The sequence below is a fragment of the Schistocerca americana genome, chromosome 1 (assembly GCF_021461395.2).
Source record: "Schistocerca americana isolate TAMUIC-IGC-003095 chromosome 1, iqSchAmer2.1, whole genome shotgun sequence".
NCBI lineage: Eukaryota > Metazoa > Arthropoda > Insecta > Orthoptera > Acrididae > Schistocerca > Schistocerca americana.
The window spans coordinates 817,338,841-817,355,875 of NC_060119.1; the positions used below are offsets into that span (position 1 = coordinate 817,338,841).

Consider the following 17,035-nt stretch of genomic DNA (forward strand, 5'->3'; position numbering starts at 1 on the left):
ATCCAGATATGAATGATTTGTGCAAGAGGTTTGGGATTCTACATGGCTAGGAAGGTTTCCTCTACATGGCCCAAGAATACGTTGGTGTAGGATGGTGCCAGTGGGTGCCTGTGCCTGTACTGAGGAGTTGTTCGCAAGTGATTCCTTCAAGGGAGACAATTTTGTGTGATATAGTTGGTCATGGGTGGTGGTCAGGAAGAAGGTTGTAGGTTTGAAATCAATCGGTCACCTGGAAAGGTACTGTTCAATGACAGCAAGGCCATGGGTATTGGGAATGTTGCTGTAGAGGGAGGTGGCACTGACTCTACCGAGCATGGTACAGGGTAGTAAACAAACAGGAACTGAGACCCAGAAGAGGAAATGGTTAGTGTTGCACACAGTACTTGTTACAATGGGGTGTCCTGTGTGTTGGGTTTATGCAGCTTAGAAAGCATACGGATGGTATGAATGCAGTGAGCAGCAAGGTTGAGGAGGGCGATACGTCGCCGAGCAGAGATTCTGGATTTCATGAGGAGCTGGATTTGGGGAATGTGGTCACAGTGGCAGGGCTTGTAAGTGGACATGTCAGAGATGGCAGAGCCCATCACCCAGGTAATCTCTAAGCTTCATAGCACCAGTGGTGGATCCTTTGTCAGCAGATAAAAGTGTCAGGTGGGACTAGGTTTCAGGAAATGGATTGCAGTTCTTTCTGTAAATGTGAGAGGATTTCCATGTTGACGGAGATAGGGACTGATGGTAAGGCAGTCTAGATACAGAAATACTGGAAAAAATGTCAAGGAATCATTTTGTGTATGTGTGTGGTGTGTGTGTGGGCGGGGGGGGGGGGGGGGGGGGGGGGGGGGAGGAGTAGAAGATTACTGTTAGATAAGAGGTGTAAATTGAGGGGGACAGGGTTCATAATTGGTTTTAGATTCATTCTGATTGGCAAGGAAGGTGGTGAAAAAGTGTTTACACTGTAGGGAAAGGGAGAAGCTGAGTTCCGTAACAATTCCAGCTCGACTGAATTTGGGAATGAGGCACAAGGCGAGGCCTTTGGAAATGACTGAAGCTTTTGTAGGAAGGTTCGTAACTGTGTTGTAGATCTGTTTAAGCTATAGGTCCTGTAGAGTGGAGGGAGGAAATTCCTAATGGCGTGGTCCCCCACTCATAACTTAGTGGCATCCAGGACTGAAGAAAATGAATCACATTCTCCAATGATGTTTTAAATTATGTCTCATTGTGCTGTGAAATGATAAATATCCTCCCCACCCCTCCCAAAGTGTTATTCCACCACACATCCATCCTGTACAATATCCTTGTCCGTCCCTATTCTACCCCTGCTCCTAACCCTTTGCCCCACTGCTCAAATCCATGTGAAAGACCTAGATCCAACATCTGCCTCATACATCCTCCCACTAACATCTACCCTAGTGCTGTCACAGATATCGCCTATCCTGTTAAAGGCAAGGCTACCTGTGAAAGCAGCTATTTGGTCTACCAACTGAACTGCAAACACTATGGAGCATTCTATGCCAAACCGTGGCCTACACAGCCACACCACCCAGTCGCAGAGCGTGTCAAATGACAATGATTGCTTTACAGCCTGTACATTCTGTATTTTTCCCACCAACATCAGCTTTTCTGAATTACACAGGTGGGAACTGTCCCTGCAACATATCCTTCATTCACATAACCACCCCGGACTCAATCTAGACTAGTCCCTGTTCCCACCAACCACTATGACCTTCCCTACTCTCTCTCCAGGCACACAAGTACCTTCGGTCCTCCCAGCACACTTGCAAAGTTCTTTCCTCTACTGACACCCCTCCCCCCATGCCCCTGTACACTCCCCACAGGCAGCACTGCATCATTTTTCCCTGCCCATACCCTGCTCTGTCTCCCCATACCCATAACTATTGTACCCCCACTATCCATCTCAGCCAAGATCACAACTCGCCACAGTCACGCCACAGTGGCCAGAGCCAACAGTGGTCAAATGTGTGTTAATTGTGCATGTATGAATGTGTTTTTATAAATCTGAAAGACTCTGTTCATTAATTTAGTCTTCTTTTAAATGTGCCTGTCTGCCACTCTTTGCCTCCTCTATATGGTGAGAATCTAATCTAATTCATATCACTGTTACTCCACCCCAGATTTCCCACATACTTGGAATGTTCCCTAATTGTGTTCCAAAAGGTAGTGACTGAATGCTGCCACAATGGTCACTCTATGCACTGTCACTTGTCCAGTAGCAGCTCCATATGCCTTTACAATTGTTGGCGAAAAAAGAAAAACCAATATTCCAATATTTTTATTTTTGTTACAAACAGTATGGCACACTGGCAGCAACTGACACTATTTAACTTACAGAACTACACAAATGTGTAAAGTAACAAAATATTACTGAACAATAGTACTTCAACAAAAAGTAAAGAAACTGATCAAATTACAAACTATTTACTTACTAGGGAACTTCAATATGCAACTGAATTTTGATCTCTGGAAGTGTTCTTTCTTGCTGACAAGTCTAATTGTGGCAAACTCTGCCTCAAAACACAAAAATATGAAATTACTCAATATATTCTATTTTACAGCAAATTGTATGCAGATGAGCTACTTTATCAGAGCTGGTTTGAAATAAGAAAAGATAAGAGATACCTTCATCCTTTTCATTTTTCACAGCATTCTCAGGTGACTCATTGCAGATTTATTCAGACATAAGTTCTGCAGATGTTTCTTTATAGGACTAGACTATCTCCATTGAATTTATTACAGCTTGTTCATTGTTCTAAATAATGGTTGCACTCCTGACATACTGTCGATCTATGTACTAAATTCACTAGTAACGAAATGTTAACCACGTACTAAACCCATCAGGTCCCTACTTTTAAGTACATTTAATGTACTTACAAAAATTAATAAGATCTTACTACACTACAAGTTTCAGTGGCCAGACTTGGGCTGCTAACAATCTTAAAATGCAAAATAATTCTACTGACATTTATACTGGGTAACATTTAGCATATAGAGAAATTACTGTCATTCATTGGACTGATTATCGCTGCATCCTCACTCTCATCTCATTCAAATAAGATGGGTTGCGTGACAAAATATATGAAATGTAAAGTAGTTTCACCATGCGCACACAAATTCTTTCCGCAAATTCTTAACAAAAGGTCTTATTCCCAGGAAACAGCAATTTCAGGAGATTTTTTATAGGAACAATTTAAATAAATCACTAGTGAAACAATGAAGTGTAAGTGTAAGTGTAAGTGTGTGTGTGTGTGTGTGTGTGTGTGTGTGTGTGTGAAGGGGGTTTACTTCAAACACAGATTATTGTTCTGTAACATTTTCGGTTTTTCACACATTTGTTATGTTGAATATTGTGTTTCCACCACCATTTGCAACTGAATGAAAAAATAAGCAATAGTTGAGTAGGAAAAGAATAAACTTTGGTCCATTCTTTCTGAAATGACTGATTATGTTTCTTTTTGGCTCTTTACCAACAGAAGGCATCCCACAGTCTGTCCAAGCCCTGACTCACAGGTAAATTCAGAAGTACTTTGTCGGTAAGTTATAGATGCAGAATGACACGTAGCTTTTTAATATACGTACTGATAGTAGTGTAGTTTACATTGTATTCCTCTCTCACAATTACAACAGATCCAGTTTTCAATAAGTCTGCATCACATTCCAAATTTTGCACTTTCTTTAAGAATAGAACCTGGCCAGTGTGGCATCATGGTAAAGTTTACACTCGAGAAACCAGGAGGGAAGGCAGTAAATGCTTAGCCTCTGGTGTCCTTAGTAGTGTAGCACTGCCACACACTGCATACCCATATGGCAATGCCCTGCCTAACAATAATTAAATGTAAAATGGTGCTTTTCTTTGAAAATATTTCTCACACACTATGACTTTGCCAGCAGTTACTAAAACAATGTTTATGAAGCCACATTTTGTCTACAACCAACGGCCATTTTCATTCTTGTGCCTCAATTTTCATAAAAATTTGACATGGTTTGCCTTTTTTGAAATTATATTGTCTTGTTCATGTATGACTTATTTATTCTGGTAGATTTGAAAACAAATTTCATAGAGAAAACAATTCTTCTAACAAGTGGAGGATGCAGCCTGGATGGGGAGTGGAGAAAGAATAATAACTTATGAAAGTGTGAGCTGTCTCTCATTCACATTGGTGGGCCACCATACAGGAGCTGCTTCCTACGTAACTGGATGATAATTTACCTACCATCCATTAAAACAGTTCTCACATTAGGAACTTTCAATTAAAGCTACTTTTTTTGATAGGCTCTGATCATGGTTCACTTTGAGATTTTTCTATCTCAAGCTACTATCTGTCTTCTTGTGATGCACACGTTTGGTTATTTTGGCACCATGTATTTAACAACAATCTTTGTCCCTAACCTTTTCAGGACTGCATATTGACCTTAGGGAACTGCTACCTTTATTTATAAGATGTCAGTATCTATTTGCAGCACAATGATTTTTTCAACCTTGGCCTCCCAAAGTTTTAGAAACCTGATTTTATACAGGGTGTCCCTGGAGGAACGGCTAATATTCGGGATATGACAGGAATGACCACTAGAAGCAGAAATGTCTAGTAAACATCGACTCTAAAGTGTATACCTTCAATACTACGAAACAAATCTTTTCTACTTCAAATCCTTTGCTTCCCGCATTTTGGAGTATGGCTCAAAACAAGACAAAATTATGTAGTAAACATGAGCTCTAAAATGCATATCTTAAGAGCAACGAGTGCTTGTTCATTACAAAAGATGTGTTTCGCATCATTAAAGATAAAAAAGTGACGACAGCTCTTAAGCTATGCATTTTAGGGCCCATGTTTACTAGACTTTTTCCTTCGAATGATTGTTTCATTCCTAGCATAGCTCTGAATACTGACCATTCCTCTTGGGACACTCTGTATAATTCCATTACATCTCAAATACCAATGGCAATGGTCAGCAGTTTAAGTGTGTATTGTACCTCATTTTCTGCAAAAATAATTTTATGATAGCCATGACATTTAATTAGACAAATGATTATCACATAATAAAAAATATAATGTGATCAGCAAAATGAGATCTATAATATTTTTAATTTGACTTTTTTATTCTGTAAAAATTTGCTTCAAATTCTATCATTATCAAAACATTGTGTACGGTGCTTACACCAATGTCACATTTCCTCACTCAAAATATTATAGAATTTCAAATGTCAACAGTTTTCTCTCAATTCAACAACTGAAAGAAAGCTGAGGTGACTGATCACAACACCAGATGCTAAACAAGATATTTATTACTTTGATTCTTTGCATGTTTAAAGCCATTAGAGAGAGAGAGAAAGAGAGAGAGAGAGAGAGAGAGAGAGAGAGAGAGAGAGAGAGAGAGAGAGGAGGTGGGGGGGGGGGGGGAGGGGGGAGGTCCTGGCAATATGGAAAGAATTTTAAGTATAAATTGCAATAACGCATAATGTAACTTACACAAATTCCGTCACTCCTGCCTGGGTCAATCTTCTCCTTGTAAGTCATTCCCAAGTATGTTGTCAATTTTGAAGCTGTGTAATAAAGCTTTACTTTGAGATCTCTATATCCAAATATTGATTCACTATATGAAGGAAAAAACAAGTGTTAGTACCCGTCTGATTACTGCACTAGGTAACAAAGCATCATACAAACTTAAACATAAATCACAACAGGAAGCAAAACATATGAAACCAGTATAGCTTAGCCACCCATGATGATCACATCTACAGTGAGTAGTAATCCCTGACGATCTATGATTTATGATGGAGGGTACTGAACAGTTAGGTCATAAGCACCCTGGTAATAACAATACACCGAAGGTGATTGTGAAAATCTATGAAAGGAGAGCAATAAACTGGATAACTACGTTTCATCCCACCACAGGAATTGTAAAGCAATCCCAAGAAGGTGAGCTTCAGAGAAAAGGCCAGAATAAAATCCCAGTGAGACACAGTGGAATAACTAAAAATCATGGATAAAATACCTGTTAAGATGATGTTAAAAAAGGACAGATAACTGTGGCTGGATGGCGACCTAGAAATAGTGAGAGATCCAGTATTTTGAGGAGAATTCCGGACACCACACAAAATCTTAAGACACGAACAACACTGGTCTCGTTATCAGTTAAAAGAGGGAAGATCCTGTGGGAGACCCAGTTCAACCTTCAGGTCCTCATATATAACACACTCAGTTAAAATATGTCATACTGACAGCTGTGCCCCACATCTCTGACATACTGGGGGCTCCTCCCGATGTAAGAGGAAGCCATGTACAAATGGACAGTGTCCCACTAATCTGAGTAAGGGCTACTTCTTCACACCGTCGCAAGCAGAAGGTGGTGATCCAGGGTCGCACTGAAGCCTTAATGGAATGTAGTTTATTGTTCCTCACTTCCAGCCACCGAGACTCCGACCAACATATGGCCTTCCTGATCACAAATGAAGTGACAGTCCACAGAGGTACTGAACAGTGAGCAGGAGGGGGAAGTGAGCAAGCCTTTTTAGCAGCAGCAGCAGCAGCAGCGGCAGCATCAAGTTCATTTCCCTGGATGCCTATGTGCCCTCGAACCCAGCAAAAGAGGATTTCCTTGTTTGGCCTTTGCAAGAGGAGGAGAGCATCCAACACCTGTTGCGCCATCAGATATGCTTGGTACATCTGTCCAACAGCAAGAAGGGCACTTAGAGAATCGGAGCAGATAAATTTTTTGTCACAATGCCGTCTCATCTGCTCCATTGCTCTCAGGGTAGCAAACAGTTCCACATAATAAACTGAAGACTGCTCTGGGAGCCCTATCCTGAGGACAATGTCAGGGAACCCAACAGAACAACCGAAAACAGGCGTTGAGAGGCAATATGCTTTGGGAGTTGCCTTCGGGCTGGGCACTGTGAAAGCATTACTGGTCTCTTCCACCATAGCTGCCTAGATCGATATGTCTTTCACTTTGCTTTGGCACATTCAGGTGCAAGTACAGCTGCTATTGGTGGATAATGGCACGCTGGATGTTGTCAGAGTCGAAGTGTCAACCTTAGTCACAGGTTTTTGCACCAAGGAAGCATAAGAAGTGACAAAGACAGGGGGTTTCATTGCCTGATAGTCCTTTTTGGCTTCTGCATAGGGGATCTGCTTGGTCACTTTGATTTCCCGAATTTTGCGTTCCTCTGCAAAAACAGGACAGGCTCGGCTCCAGACTGGGTGGCTCCCAGAGCAGTTATTGCAAACTGATGGAGATGGACAGTCAGTCCCAGCTTAATGGGCTGCCTTTCCACACTTCCCACAAGTTGCTTCGCCTCTGCAACTCAGCGTTGTATGGCCAAAATGCTGGCATTTGAAGCCTTGCATAGGGTTAGGTACATAGGGTCTAACCCTAAGTCTGAGGAAACCCATCATGTTCAGGTAGCATCAGAGAATTGAAGGTCACAATAAAGGTGGCAGTCTTCTCAATCTCTCCATCATTCTTGCATGTCCTTTGTTCCACATCTATTATCCCCTGTGGTGCCCATTCTTAGTTGAGTTCAGGAACGCCTATGCCCATAATATCATGGCAGGTTAACACACCTTTGTTGGACTTAAGGGAGTTATGCAACTCAACAATGATGTCGTACTCACCCAATTTCTGTGACTTCTTAAGTAGTTCCACCTGCTTTGCCTGTTTAGTCTCAACAAGCAAAGAACCATTTCGCAACCGCTTCGTAGGCTTTAGGGCGATAGCAAACCCTTCTGAGCCTTTACGGCTATAGAAGGGGGACACTTTTTCAAATGTCCCCTCCTTCCTTTTGGCCACTACAAAGATATTATGATTCGTGACTTCTTGTTTCCCATTACTGACAAGTTGATTATCAGGACTACCCTCTGTCATTCTTTTTGATGTAGTGGTGAGAGTACTCCCAGGCAATACACCCTTCCCGCTGGGAGCGGAAGAAGATTTCGAGGGTTCCATCTCGGTCCCACAAGCAGCTAGGGAAATAAGGGTCCACTCAGACAGAGCCCCGCATGCCTGCGCAGGCTTATACAACTGACGTGCAGCAGGTTCCCCAAAGGTTACCTGCTAATGACTGTTCCACCTCAACAGCCATGCATCTCATCAGCACACAGCAAATGTTGAGACTGCGGTTTTTTTTTTTTTATAGGGGTTTATTCCATCCTCACAATCCAGGCGGTCAAGCCAAGATCCTTGTTCCCTGTGACACACAACATTCCACCGCTGCGTGGCACGGTGGTCACTGAAGCATGCCCAGAGCTTACAGTGGTAGAGGACTGACAGTGCTTACCAGTCCCAGTTCAGGAAACCCAGGATCATCAAGCCTGTACGCAGCAAACAAATGCCGACACCCTTAGGGCGGGAAGCAGCCCCTCTCCAGGTATGGAAAAGGTATCGTAGAGTCCTTCACAGACCAAAGTTACATTCTTGTCCAGAAACAGATCTCTTTTAGTTCATTTTCCCAATCACTGGCCACCCCCCACATACCTGCTGACCAAGCTACAAAGGAGTACCCCCCCCCCCCCCCAACTTGGTATCACCCAAGGACTGAGCATTCTCCAACAGGTTTCAGTTACCTTGTTGTGCACTGAAATTATAAATATTCTCTCCACTATATTCTCCATCCTTCCCACAGCGGTACACCACTGACAACCAAAACTATGGTATATCCTTATCTGTCCCTATTCCAACCTGCTCCCAACCACTTGTTCCACGGCTCATACCCTTGCAACAGACCTACGTGCACGACAAGTCCCATGTATATTCCCACTACCATCTACTCCAGTATGTCATAGGAAAGTGGAAACTCTCCCTGCACTGTATCTTTCATTTTTGTAACCTCCTGGCCTCAACCTACCTTCTCTCCACAGCCATGATTACAGTCACAAATAAACAGTCAATCTTGGGCTCCTTCTGCACATCTGGTGTGGTGCACGAACTGACTGACAGATCACACTAGCATAAAGATCGTTATTGTGCATACTTTAAACTTGATTATGAATTATTTAATTAATTATTCTCCATAAAAATGTTGCATTTGTTGCAAGCAATCAAGATTTCTGATGGTGGTAAGTGAAAAATACTTTTTAAATAAGAGTAAGACAATTTACGTATCACAGGGGGTGTTCAAACAGTTTTGCACAGTAGTCTTATTTTTTTTTATTTTTTGCAGGAGGAGAATGAAATTTTTTGAGAACATACTTTGAACATTTAGCTATAAGTTGGTGTAGGTGAGCCATAATGGACTGTGAAGTGTATGTCAGGTCGTGACAACAGTCGGTGATAGAGTTCCTCTTCAAGAACGGCAATGACTCTGCCACATTGATTGTCAGGAAGTTGCTCCCTGTTTATGGGGAGGACACAGTTGATCACAGCAGTATCCAGCAGTGGTTGCAGAGGTTTGAAGAAGGCAATTTCTCTCCACTGGACAATCCACGATGTGGTAGACCATCGACGACAGTGAGGACAGTGAGGAGACCATTGAGTAAATCATCCAAAATGGCAAATGTGTGACAACACGACAGCTTGCTGAAATGACTCATTTGTCACTGGGTAGTGAGGTATCACTGGTACAGTCAGTAGAGTACAGAAAAATCTGTGCATGTTGGGTGCATAGATTACTGACAAGACAAATGAAAACGGTGAGGAAGAAAGTGTGCGAGGGTCTTATGAAGACCTTTACTGAAAAGTGGAAACAGTGTTTTGACAGTGTCATTGCCCAGGATGAAACATGGTTGTTTTTGTCTGAACCTGAGAGCAAAACCCAATCCCCTCGAAAGAAGAAACCAAGACTTTCACGAACAGCAGGCCGAAAGGTGATGACCTCCTCCTTCTGGAATTAGTGTGGTGTCATTTTCATTGACTTTTTGGAACCTGGCTCCACAATTAACTGGGACCATTACTGTTCGTCACTGAACAAGCTGCGATGTGCCACCAAGACCCACATACCACAGCTTCTGGGTCAGCTCATCACTCTCCATAATGACAATGCTAAACACCATACAGCCCTTATGGTGCAGGAGAAAATCATGAACATGGGTTGGAAAATTGTTCCTCATCCTCCCTACAGTCCGGACTTGGCTCCGTCTGATTTTTAACTCTTGGGTCGTCTGAACGCCCACCTGCGTAGTAAAACATTTGATAGTGAGAAAGACCTTATTTCCTGTGTCAAGTGATGGTGTAAAAGTCAATCCCCAGAATTTTACCAAAGTGCATTTACATCATGGAAAGAATGTCGGGCCAGATGTGTCACAGCTGATGGAGGCTACATTGAGTAGGCTCAATTGTATAGCTAAATGTTTCAAATATGTTCACAAAAAAATTTCATTCTCCTCTTGCAAAAAATAAATAATTAGACGACCATGCAAAACTTTCTGAATTCCCTTTGTACATGCTTCCTTAAGATATGAAACAAATGCAACTGATTATAGATGATGCCAGGTACCGCCAGTAATTGCAACATCTTTGCACACATGCTATAGCTTCTGTTAGGGACCAGAGAGAGTAATTACTAACCTTGCCCATACTTGCACAGCCCATCTTCATTTATGACAGACTGCTATGCATACCCCAAAAGCCAGCCAATGCCAAACATTGGAAACTGACTACAGCATTTAGTTTTCAAACTGAGCCTTGTTTTAATAATTATTTAAAGCACTGTCCTAATGCATAAATGCAGTTCCAAAAGTGTAAGCTGAACAATAAATTTTAGTCCACCTATTCTTTGTAAACTAAAACACACAGATCACCCACTGTGTCAAGCGTCAAGCCAATTACACAAAATGATTACAATATTATAGCAACATCATTATGGAAAAAACTTCATTTCAGACACCACATCATGAATAATGACAGTTCAGTACCATGAATCAATAACAACACTTTTAAAGATATTACTAACTATTGCGCTGCTGCATAAGTCTGTAGCATTTTTCCTGAAGTTCATTAAACACAACTGATACACATAACAGAGACTTTACTCATGAATAATAAACTCTCCTTCACTATTTACAACAGTCTGCCAATGCTGGGGTAACTTTATGATTCCATAACTGTAGAAACTGTAGTTTTGAGACAAAGAACTTACCGCCAATGTTCGGAGCGCATTTTCAACTGGAAAGGAAGTTCCTTGAAGATTGTTCGATAGAAAGCAGCAGAAAAGGTGAAAACCTGACGATGCAAGATCAGGTGAATAAGTTGGTGTGGAATGATTTCCCAACAGAACTCTTGTATCATTTTTTGTCTAGCAGAATGTGGGTAGGTTTTATTATGGAACAACATTACTACACGCAGTCTTCCCAGTCATCATTCTTGGAATATGTCTGCAAGATGTCTCAGTTGTTGACAAATGTCAGCAGTGCTGATTACATCTTGCGGAAACAATTCTTAGTAAACCACACCATCACTGCTCTACCAGATGCGTATCATTATCTTTTGTGTATGGATGCAGGTTTTTGTATGGGGAGTTGCTGCTTTCTTTGAGCTCAACCATTCCTTTTACTTCCTTATGTTAGCATAAAGATTGGTTGGTAGGTTGGTTTGGGGTATAAAGGGACCAAAACCACAGGGTCATCAGTACCTCTTTCCTGATGCAAGCAAGACTCAAGGTACAAAGACACCCAACGCCACACCTAAAGAGGAAAAGGATGGAATGAACAAAAAATGGGGAAAACATACACCACAAGGAAAAGTAGAAGGAAGTACTAATACCACAGAGCAGATGGTCTGGGTTGGCTGATCACAATAATAAAAGCGGATGAGCCAGCCACTCTGCAACACATTAAAATGTACGCCCCAAAAAGACAAGGTGAGATGAACACATGTAGGGAAAAGACAACCCCTAAGACAAATAAATGCAAAGAAAGTGCAACGGAGTTAAAATGGAGGGAGGGTGGCAGCCTCAGAGAGAACGCTAAATACCCAACCTTAGATGATGCAATAAAAACACCCCACACGAATAAAAAGTAAAACTAAACCTGCTGCTGAGGTATTGTTGCCCAACAGCAAAGGTAGAATGCTGGGTAGGTTAAACATTCGCTGCAGAGCAGCTAAAAGTGTGCAGTCCAGCAAGATGGGACAACAGTCATATGTGAGCCACAATGACACCGAGGTGGGTCCTCGCGACAGAGGAGGTAGCCATGTGTTAGCCACGTACGGCCAATGCAAAGCCGGCAGACAACCAGAATGTCCTTGCGAGAGGACCACATGGAGGTCTTCCACACATTCGTAATCTCCTTAAGATCACGCAGTTTGTTGTGCGTTCTGAGATTATGCCATTCCTTCTCCTAAAGCTGAAAAACCTTATGGCATAATAACGACTGCAGGTCAGTTACAGGGATACCAATAGCCAGAAGAAGTTTCCATGTAGCCTGTTTGGTCAGCCTGTCGGCAAGTTCATTTCCCGGAATTCCAACATAGCCCCTGGGGTCCACACAAACACCATAGAATGACTAGACCATTCCAGGGCACTGATGGATTCCTGGATGGTCGCTACCAAAGGATGACGGGGATAGCACTGGTCAATGGTTTGTAGGCTGCTCAAGGAGTCAGTACAAAGAGAAACGACTCGTCAAGGTATGAGCGGATACACTCAAGAGCACGAGAAATGGCCACCAGCTCTGCAGTGAAAACACTGCAGCCATCGGGCAAGGAGTGCTGTTCAATATGTCCTCCATGAACATGCGCGAAGCCAATGTGACCATCAGCCATCAAGCCATCAGCGGAGAGTCGCAGGGTTAACAGAGTCCTTCGGACTATTGAACAGGCGAAGCTTCGGCGTAGGTGTATACCATGGAGGTGTACGTGAATGGACCTCAAATACAGCTGGTAAAGGCATGGGCTCCAGAAGAGATCGGACGTGAACCGCAATCTTAAGCCCTGACCTGGGCCTCCAATGAGGGAGATGAACCGCTGTAGATGGGAAAAGGAGACTGTAATTTGGATGCTCAAGACAACTACGAATCTGTGCAACGTAACTGGCGAGCAGTTGTGCACGTCTAACCTTCAATGGAGGGACTCTGGCCTCCACCAGGATGCTGGTCACCACACTCGTCCTAAAAGCTCCTGCTCCCAATGGAACACCACAGTGGTGCACTGGGTTGAGTAAATGCAATGTTGAGGGCACAACCAAACTATAAACCAGACTCCCATAGTCAAGGTGGGAGTGAACAATGGCTCCGTAGAGCTGTAGCAACGTAGAGCAATCTTCACCACAGTTGGCGTTGCTCAGGAAGCCGAAAGCATTGAGGTGCTGCCAGCACTTTCACTTCAGCTGACAAAGGTGAGGCAGCCACATCAATCGGGCGTCTAAAGCCAATCCTAAGAATTGATATGTCTCCACTACTGGGAGTGGATTGTCATTAAGGTAAAGTTCTGGTTCCGAATAAACGGTATAACGCCAACAAAAGCGCATGACACACGACTTCATGGCTGGAAACTGGAAGCCGTGGGCTAGAGACCATGACTGCGCCTTGTGGATGGCTCCCTGTAGGGGCCGCTCAGTAACATCAGTACTGGAGGATCAGTACGAAATGCAGAAGTCTTCTGTGTACAGCGAAGGTGAGAACCAAAAAAATCAATGGCCGAATATGTGCCATGTGCCACACTGAAATGTGTGGGGGCACCTCTATTTAAGAGGCAGAGGTCGAACTGCAACAGTAAATTTTCGACATCTCTGCCTCTGCCAGCAATCACGGAGCCACCCCATAAGGGGTTATGAGCCTTAAAATCTCCCAAAAGTAGGTAAAGTTTAGGGAGTTGATCAATCAGTGCAGCCAATGCATTCACGGGTACTGCACCATCTGAAGGAAGATATACAATGCAGACAGTTATTTCCTGTGTCATCCTTATCCTGATAGCCATAGCTTCAAGAGGGGTTTTAAGGGGCACAAGTTCACTGCCTACTGAGTTCAGGACAGCCGCAAACTCCACCTGACACACTATTATAGTCGCTATGGTTCCTGTAATATCCATTATACCCACAGAGAGCAGTGTTCTGCATTGCCAGGAACCGGGTTTCCTGGAGGGCAATGCAGAAAGCAAGTGTTGCCGTAGCTCAGCCAGGCGGTGGAAGAAACCGCCTCAATTCCATTGGAGGATGATGTGGTCGTGAGGCTGGGAAGGCATGAAACATTCAATGAGGCACAGTTTATGTCCCAGTGTGACTTGCTGCCATGGATTTATTTCCTGAGCAGTCTGTATCCATAGTATTTGAGGGTGCGGCAAGATCTAGGTCCTCAGCGGACGCCATAATTTGCACCTTATCCTGAGAAGCAAAGCTTGTAGGTAGCAGTGATGTGGGTGCCACCGCAAGTCCCTTGGTCTTGGGGGACTTCTTTTTGGGTTTCTCTCGCAGCACCTTGGGTTTCTCTGACTGGGAGGGCTTGACTGATTCAGTCTCGAGGACTGAGGATGATTAAGCTCTACGCTTCTCCAGTTGAGAAGTGGGGACTGGTGTCCCCGATGGTTGGGGGGGGGGGGGGGGGGGGGCAGTGCTCCCTAGGTAGGTGGTGTGGGAGCAACAAGAACAGAATTGCCCCTCACCATTATGGGGGCAGGTATAGTCTTCCGGCTCGGAGAGCCGACCAGAATTAGAGAAACGGATGGGACTACAACTGTTTGCTCTCCGCAGCTGACACAGATGGGAGGCAGGGCACATGGAGTATTGGGATGTGATGGACGTCCACAATTTCAACATGTGATGCTGAAAGTACAGCAGGAAGACATATGACCGAACTTCCAGCAGTAATGGCACCGCATAGGGGGAGGAATATACAGCTTTACATCACAGCAGTAGACTATCACCTTGACCTTCTTGGGCAATGTGCCACCCTCAGAGGCCAAGATGAAGGCACCGGTGGCAACCTGATTATCCCTCGGACCCCGATGGATGCACCGGATAAAATGAACTCCTCGTCGCTCTAAGTTGGCGCACAGCTCGTTGTCAGACTGCAGAAGAAGGTCCCTGTGGAATATAATACCCTGGATCATATTTAAGCTCTTGTAGGGAGTAATGGTAATGGAAACATCCCCAGCTTGTCACAAGTGAGTAATGCCCATGACTGGGCAGAGGATGCTGTTTTTATCAAGACTGACCCTGACCGCATTTTGGACAAGCCCTCCACCTCCCCGAACTTGCCCTCTAAATGCTCTCCAAAAAACTGTGGCTTCTTCGAAAAAAAGGAGTCCCCATCAGTTCTTGTACATACAAGCTACCGAGTTGAATAAGGTTCGCTGCCATCCTTAGACCGCGTTCCTCCCATGGTGTGGCCAGGGAGGGGAATGATTTAGGGTCGTACATCCTTGCATTGTACTGAGACTTGGAATCCTTAGATACTGCTGGTGTTTGATCACCAGCAAGTGATGACGTGGTACACTTCATTGCCACCCACATCGAACAGGGGTCCTCCTCACGGGTGCCACCCAGCTGCAGCAAAAGCCACCTGGCAGGATGGCTATTACCAGGAGTCCCGATGCCCCAGGGTGACAAGCAACTACTCCTTGACATACGTGGGGAGTTAACAGTGCAGGCACCAGTAGAGAGATCCCTGTGTTGTCAGGGGGCTACAGCCAACAAGGTACATGGCGGCCCCGCTACTATGGACTGGCTACCGTGCTGGATATCAGGTGCAAACAAGTCCATGGTCATTGCCGGTGCAGAAAACGACACTGCGTAGTGCATGGTGGAAAACGCGCCCAGGAAGGTGTCCTCGCCCAAGAGATGAAGAATTAGCAGGACTGCAATGTGACGAAGCGGAAGCAGGCTACAGATCTCAAGACACGACGGACATGGTGCACCATGGAAGGCGCCCTTCCCAATTGGCTCACTCTTCGGATAAAGTTTGAAGAGTGGAGGTCAAACCTTACAGAGGACCATCACATAAATGCCAAAATGTGAGAGATTCCCTTTAGTCACCTCTTACGACAGGCAGGAATACCTCAGGCCTATTCTTATCCCCGGACCCGCAGGGGGAGATAGAAGATGAGAAGGAGATGTCACTTGTAGTCAGATGAGAGATTATTGATTGGCGACTCCATAGTGTCCTGTGCACTACGACCAGATAATGGGTATACTTGGAAGGATAGACAGCATTGGTCGTATATTTTTGTTTATTATCGCAAAATTGATTTTCGGTCACTTAGTGACCATCTTCAAGGCTAGAAGTTAAAAATTTTTTCACATTATGATCAGAGCATATAAAACAGAAAATCACAATTACATCTGCATATGAACATAATACTTGTTAGGAACATACCTGTAATATATAACTTAAATTAGTAAGCACTGGTGTCAATAAGCTTACGGCGATCACATAGACTGAGGTCGCTGTTTACATGCACTTGTTCAGCAGACCTCGGTGTGGCGGGGCTTGACACGCCCTCTATGTGACATGTGTCACGGAAGACATAGTATTACTGGTTTTGCGAGATATTAACACTAAATAACTCTTGTGTATTTGTGAATCGTGAAGTAATTCAAATTTAAAATGCACGTACAACACATAGCAGACGACGGGGGAAGGAAATATCTAAAATACATTGGCGTATTGTTTTTTTAAAAAAACAAACTTATAAAACATGAGACAGATCGATGATAAGTTGTCAGAGTGTAAGACATATAAAAGAGCAAAAGATAATGAAAAAGAATAATAAATGAATAACATGGAATGAGGTGTAACACAGGTTTTTAAAAAAACATAATACCCACCATCTCGCGTTTGAAGTTAGAAGTACAACGTTCGTGATTTACGTAAAATGTTACGTTAAGACTAAGAAGTCAAATATATAAAAAATAATAACAGTACGAAACTGCCATTACTTAATAATTACAATGCCGTGAAACACAATGTTCATTACAAAAATGTTTGTAGGTGTGGATAAACAATTTTGTTATATTTAACCGACATGCTGATGTACATCTCGTTTGTCCCTTTGGGCAAGCTAGCAGTGTTATAACAGTGATTATAGTCCTCCGCATAAGCACTGGGTCAGAACCCATACATACATGACATCAAATATACACGTTTGCTTACTG

The 17,035-nt window shown here is 43.5% G+C and overlaps 1 protein-coding gene across 1 annotated transcript in view; it reads right to left on the reverse strand.

The window, feature by feature from the left end:
• The window catches only part of LOC124546089 (histone acetyltransferase type B catalytic subunit), a 69,700-nt gene that overhangs the window by 23,559 nt on the left and 29,106 nt on the right, over positions 1 to 17,035 (reverse strand). Inside the window, exon 4 of the mRNA XM_047125011.1 lies at positions 5,484 to 5,607. Coding sequence (XP_046980967.1) covers positions 5,484 to 5,607 — 124 coding nt within the window. The remainder of the gene's footprint in view (positions 1 to 5,483; positions 5,608 to 17,035) is intronic.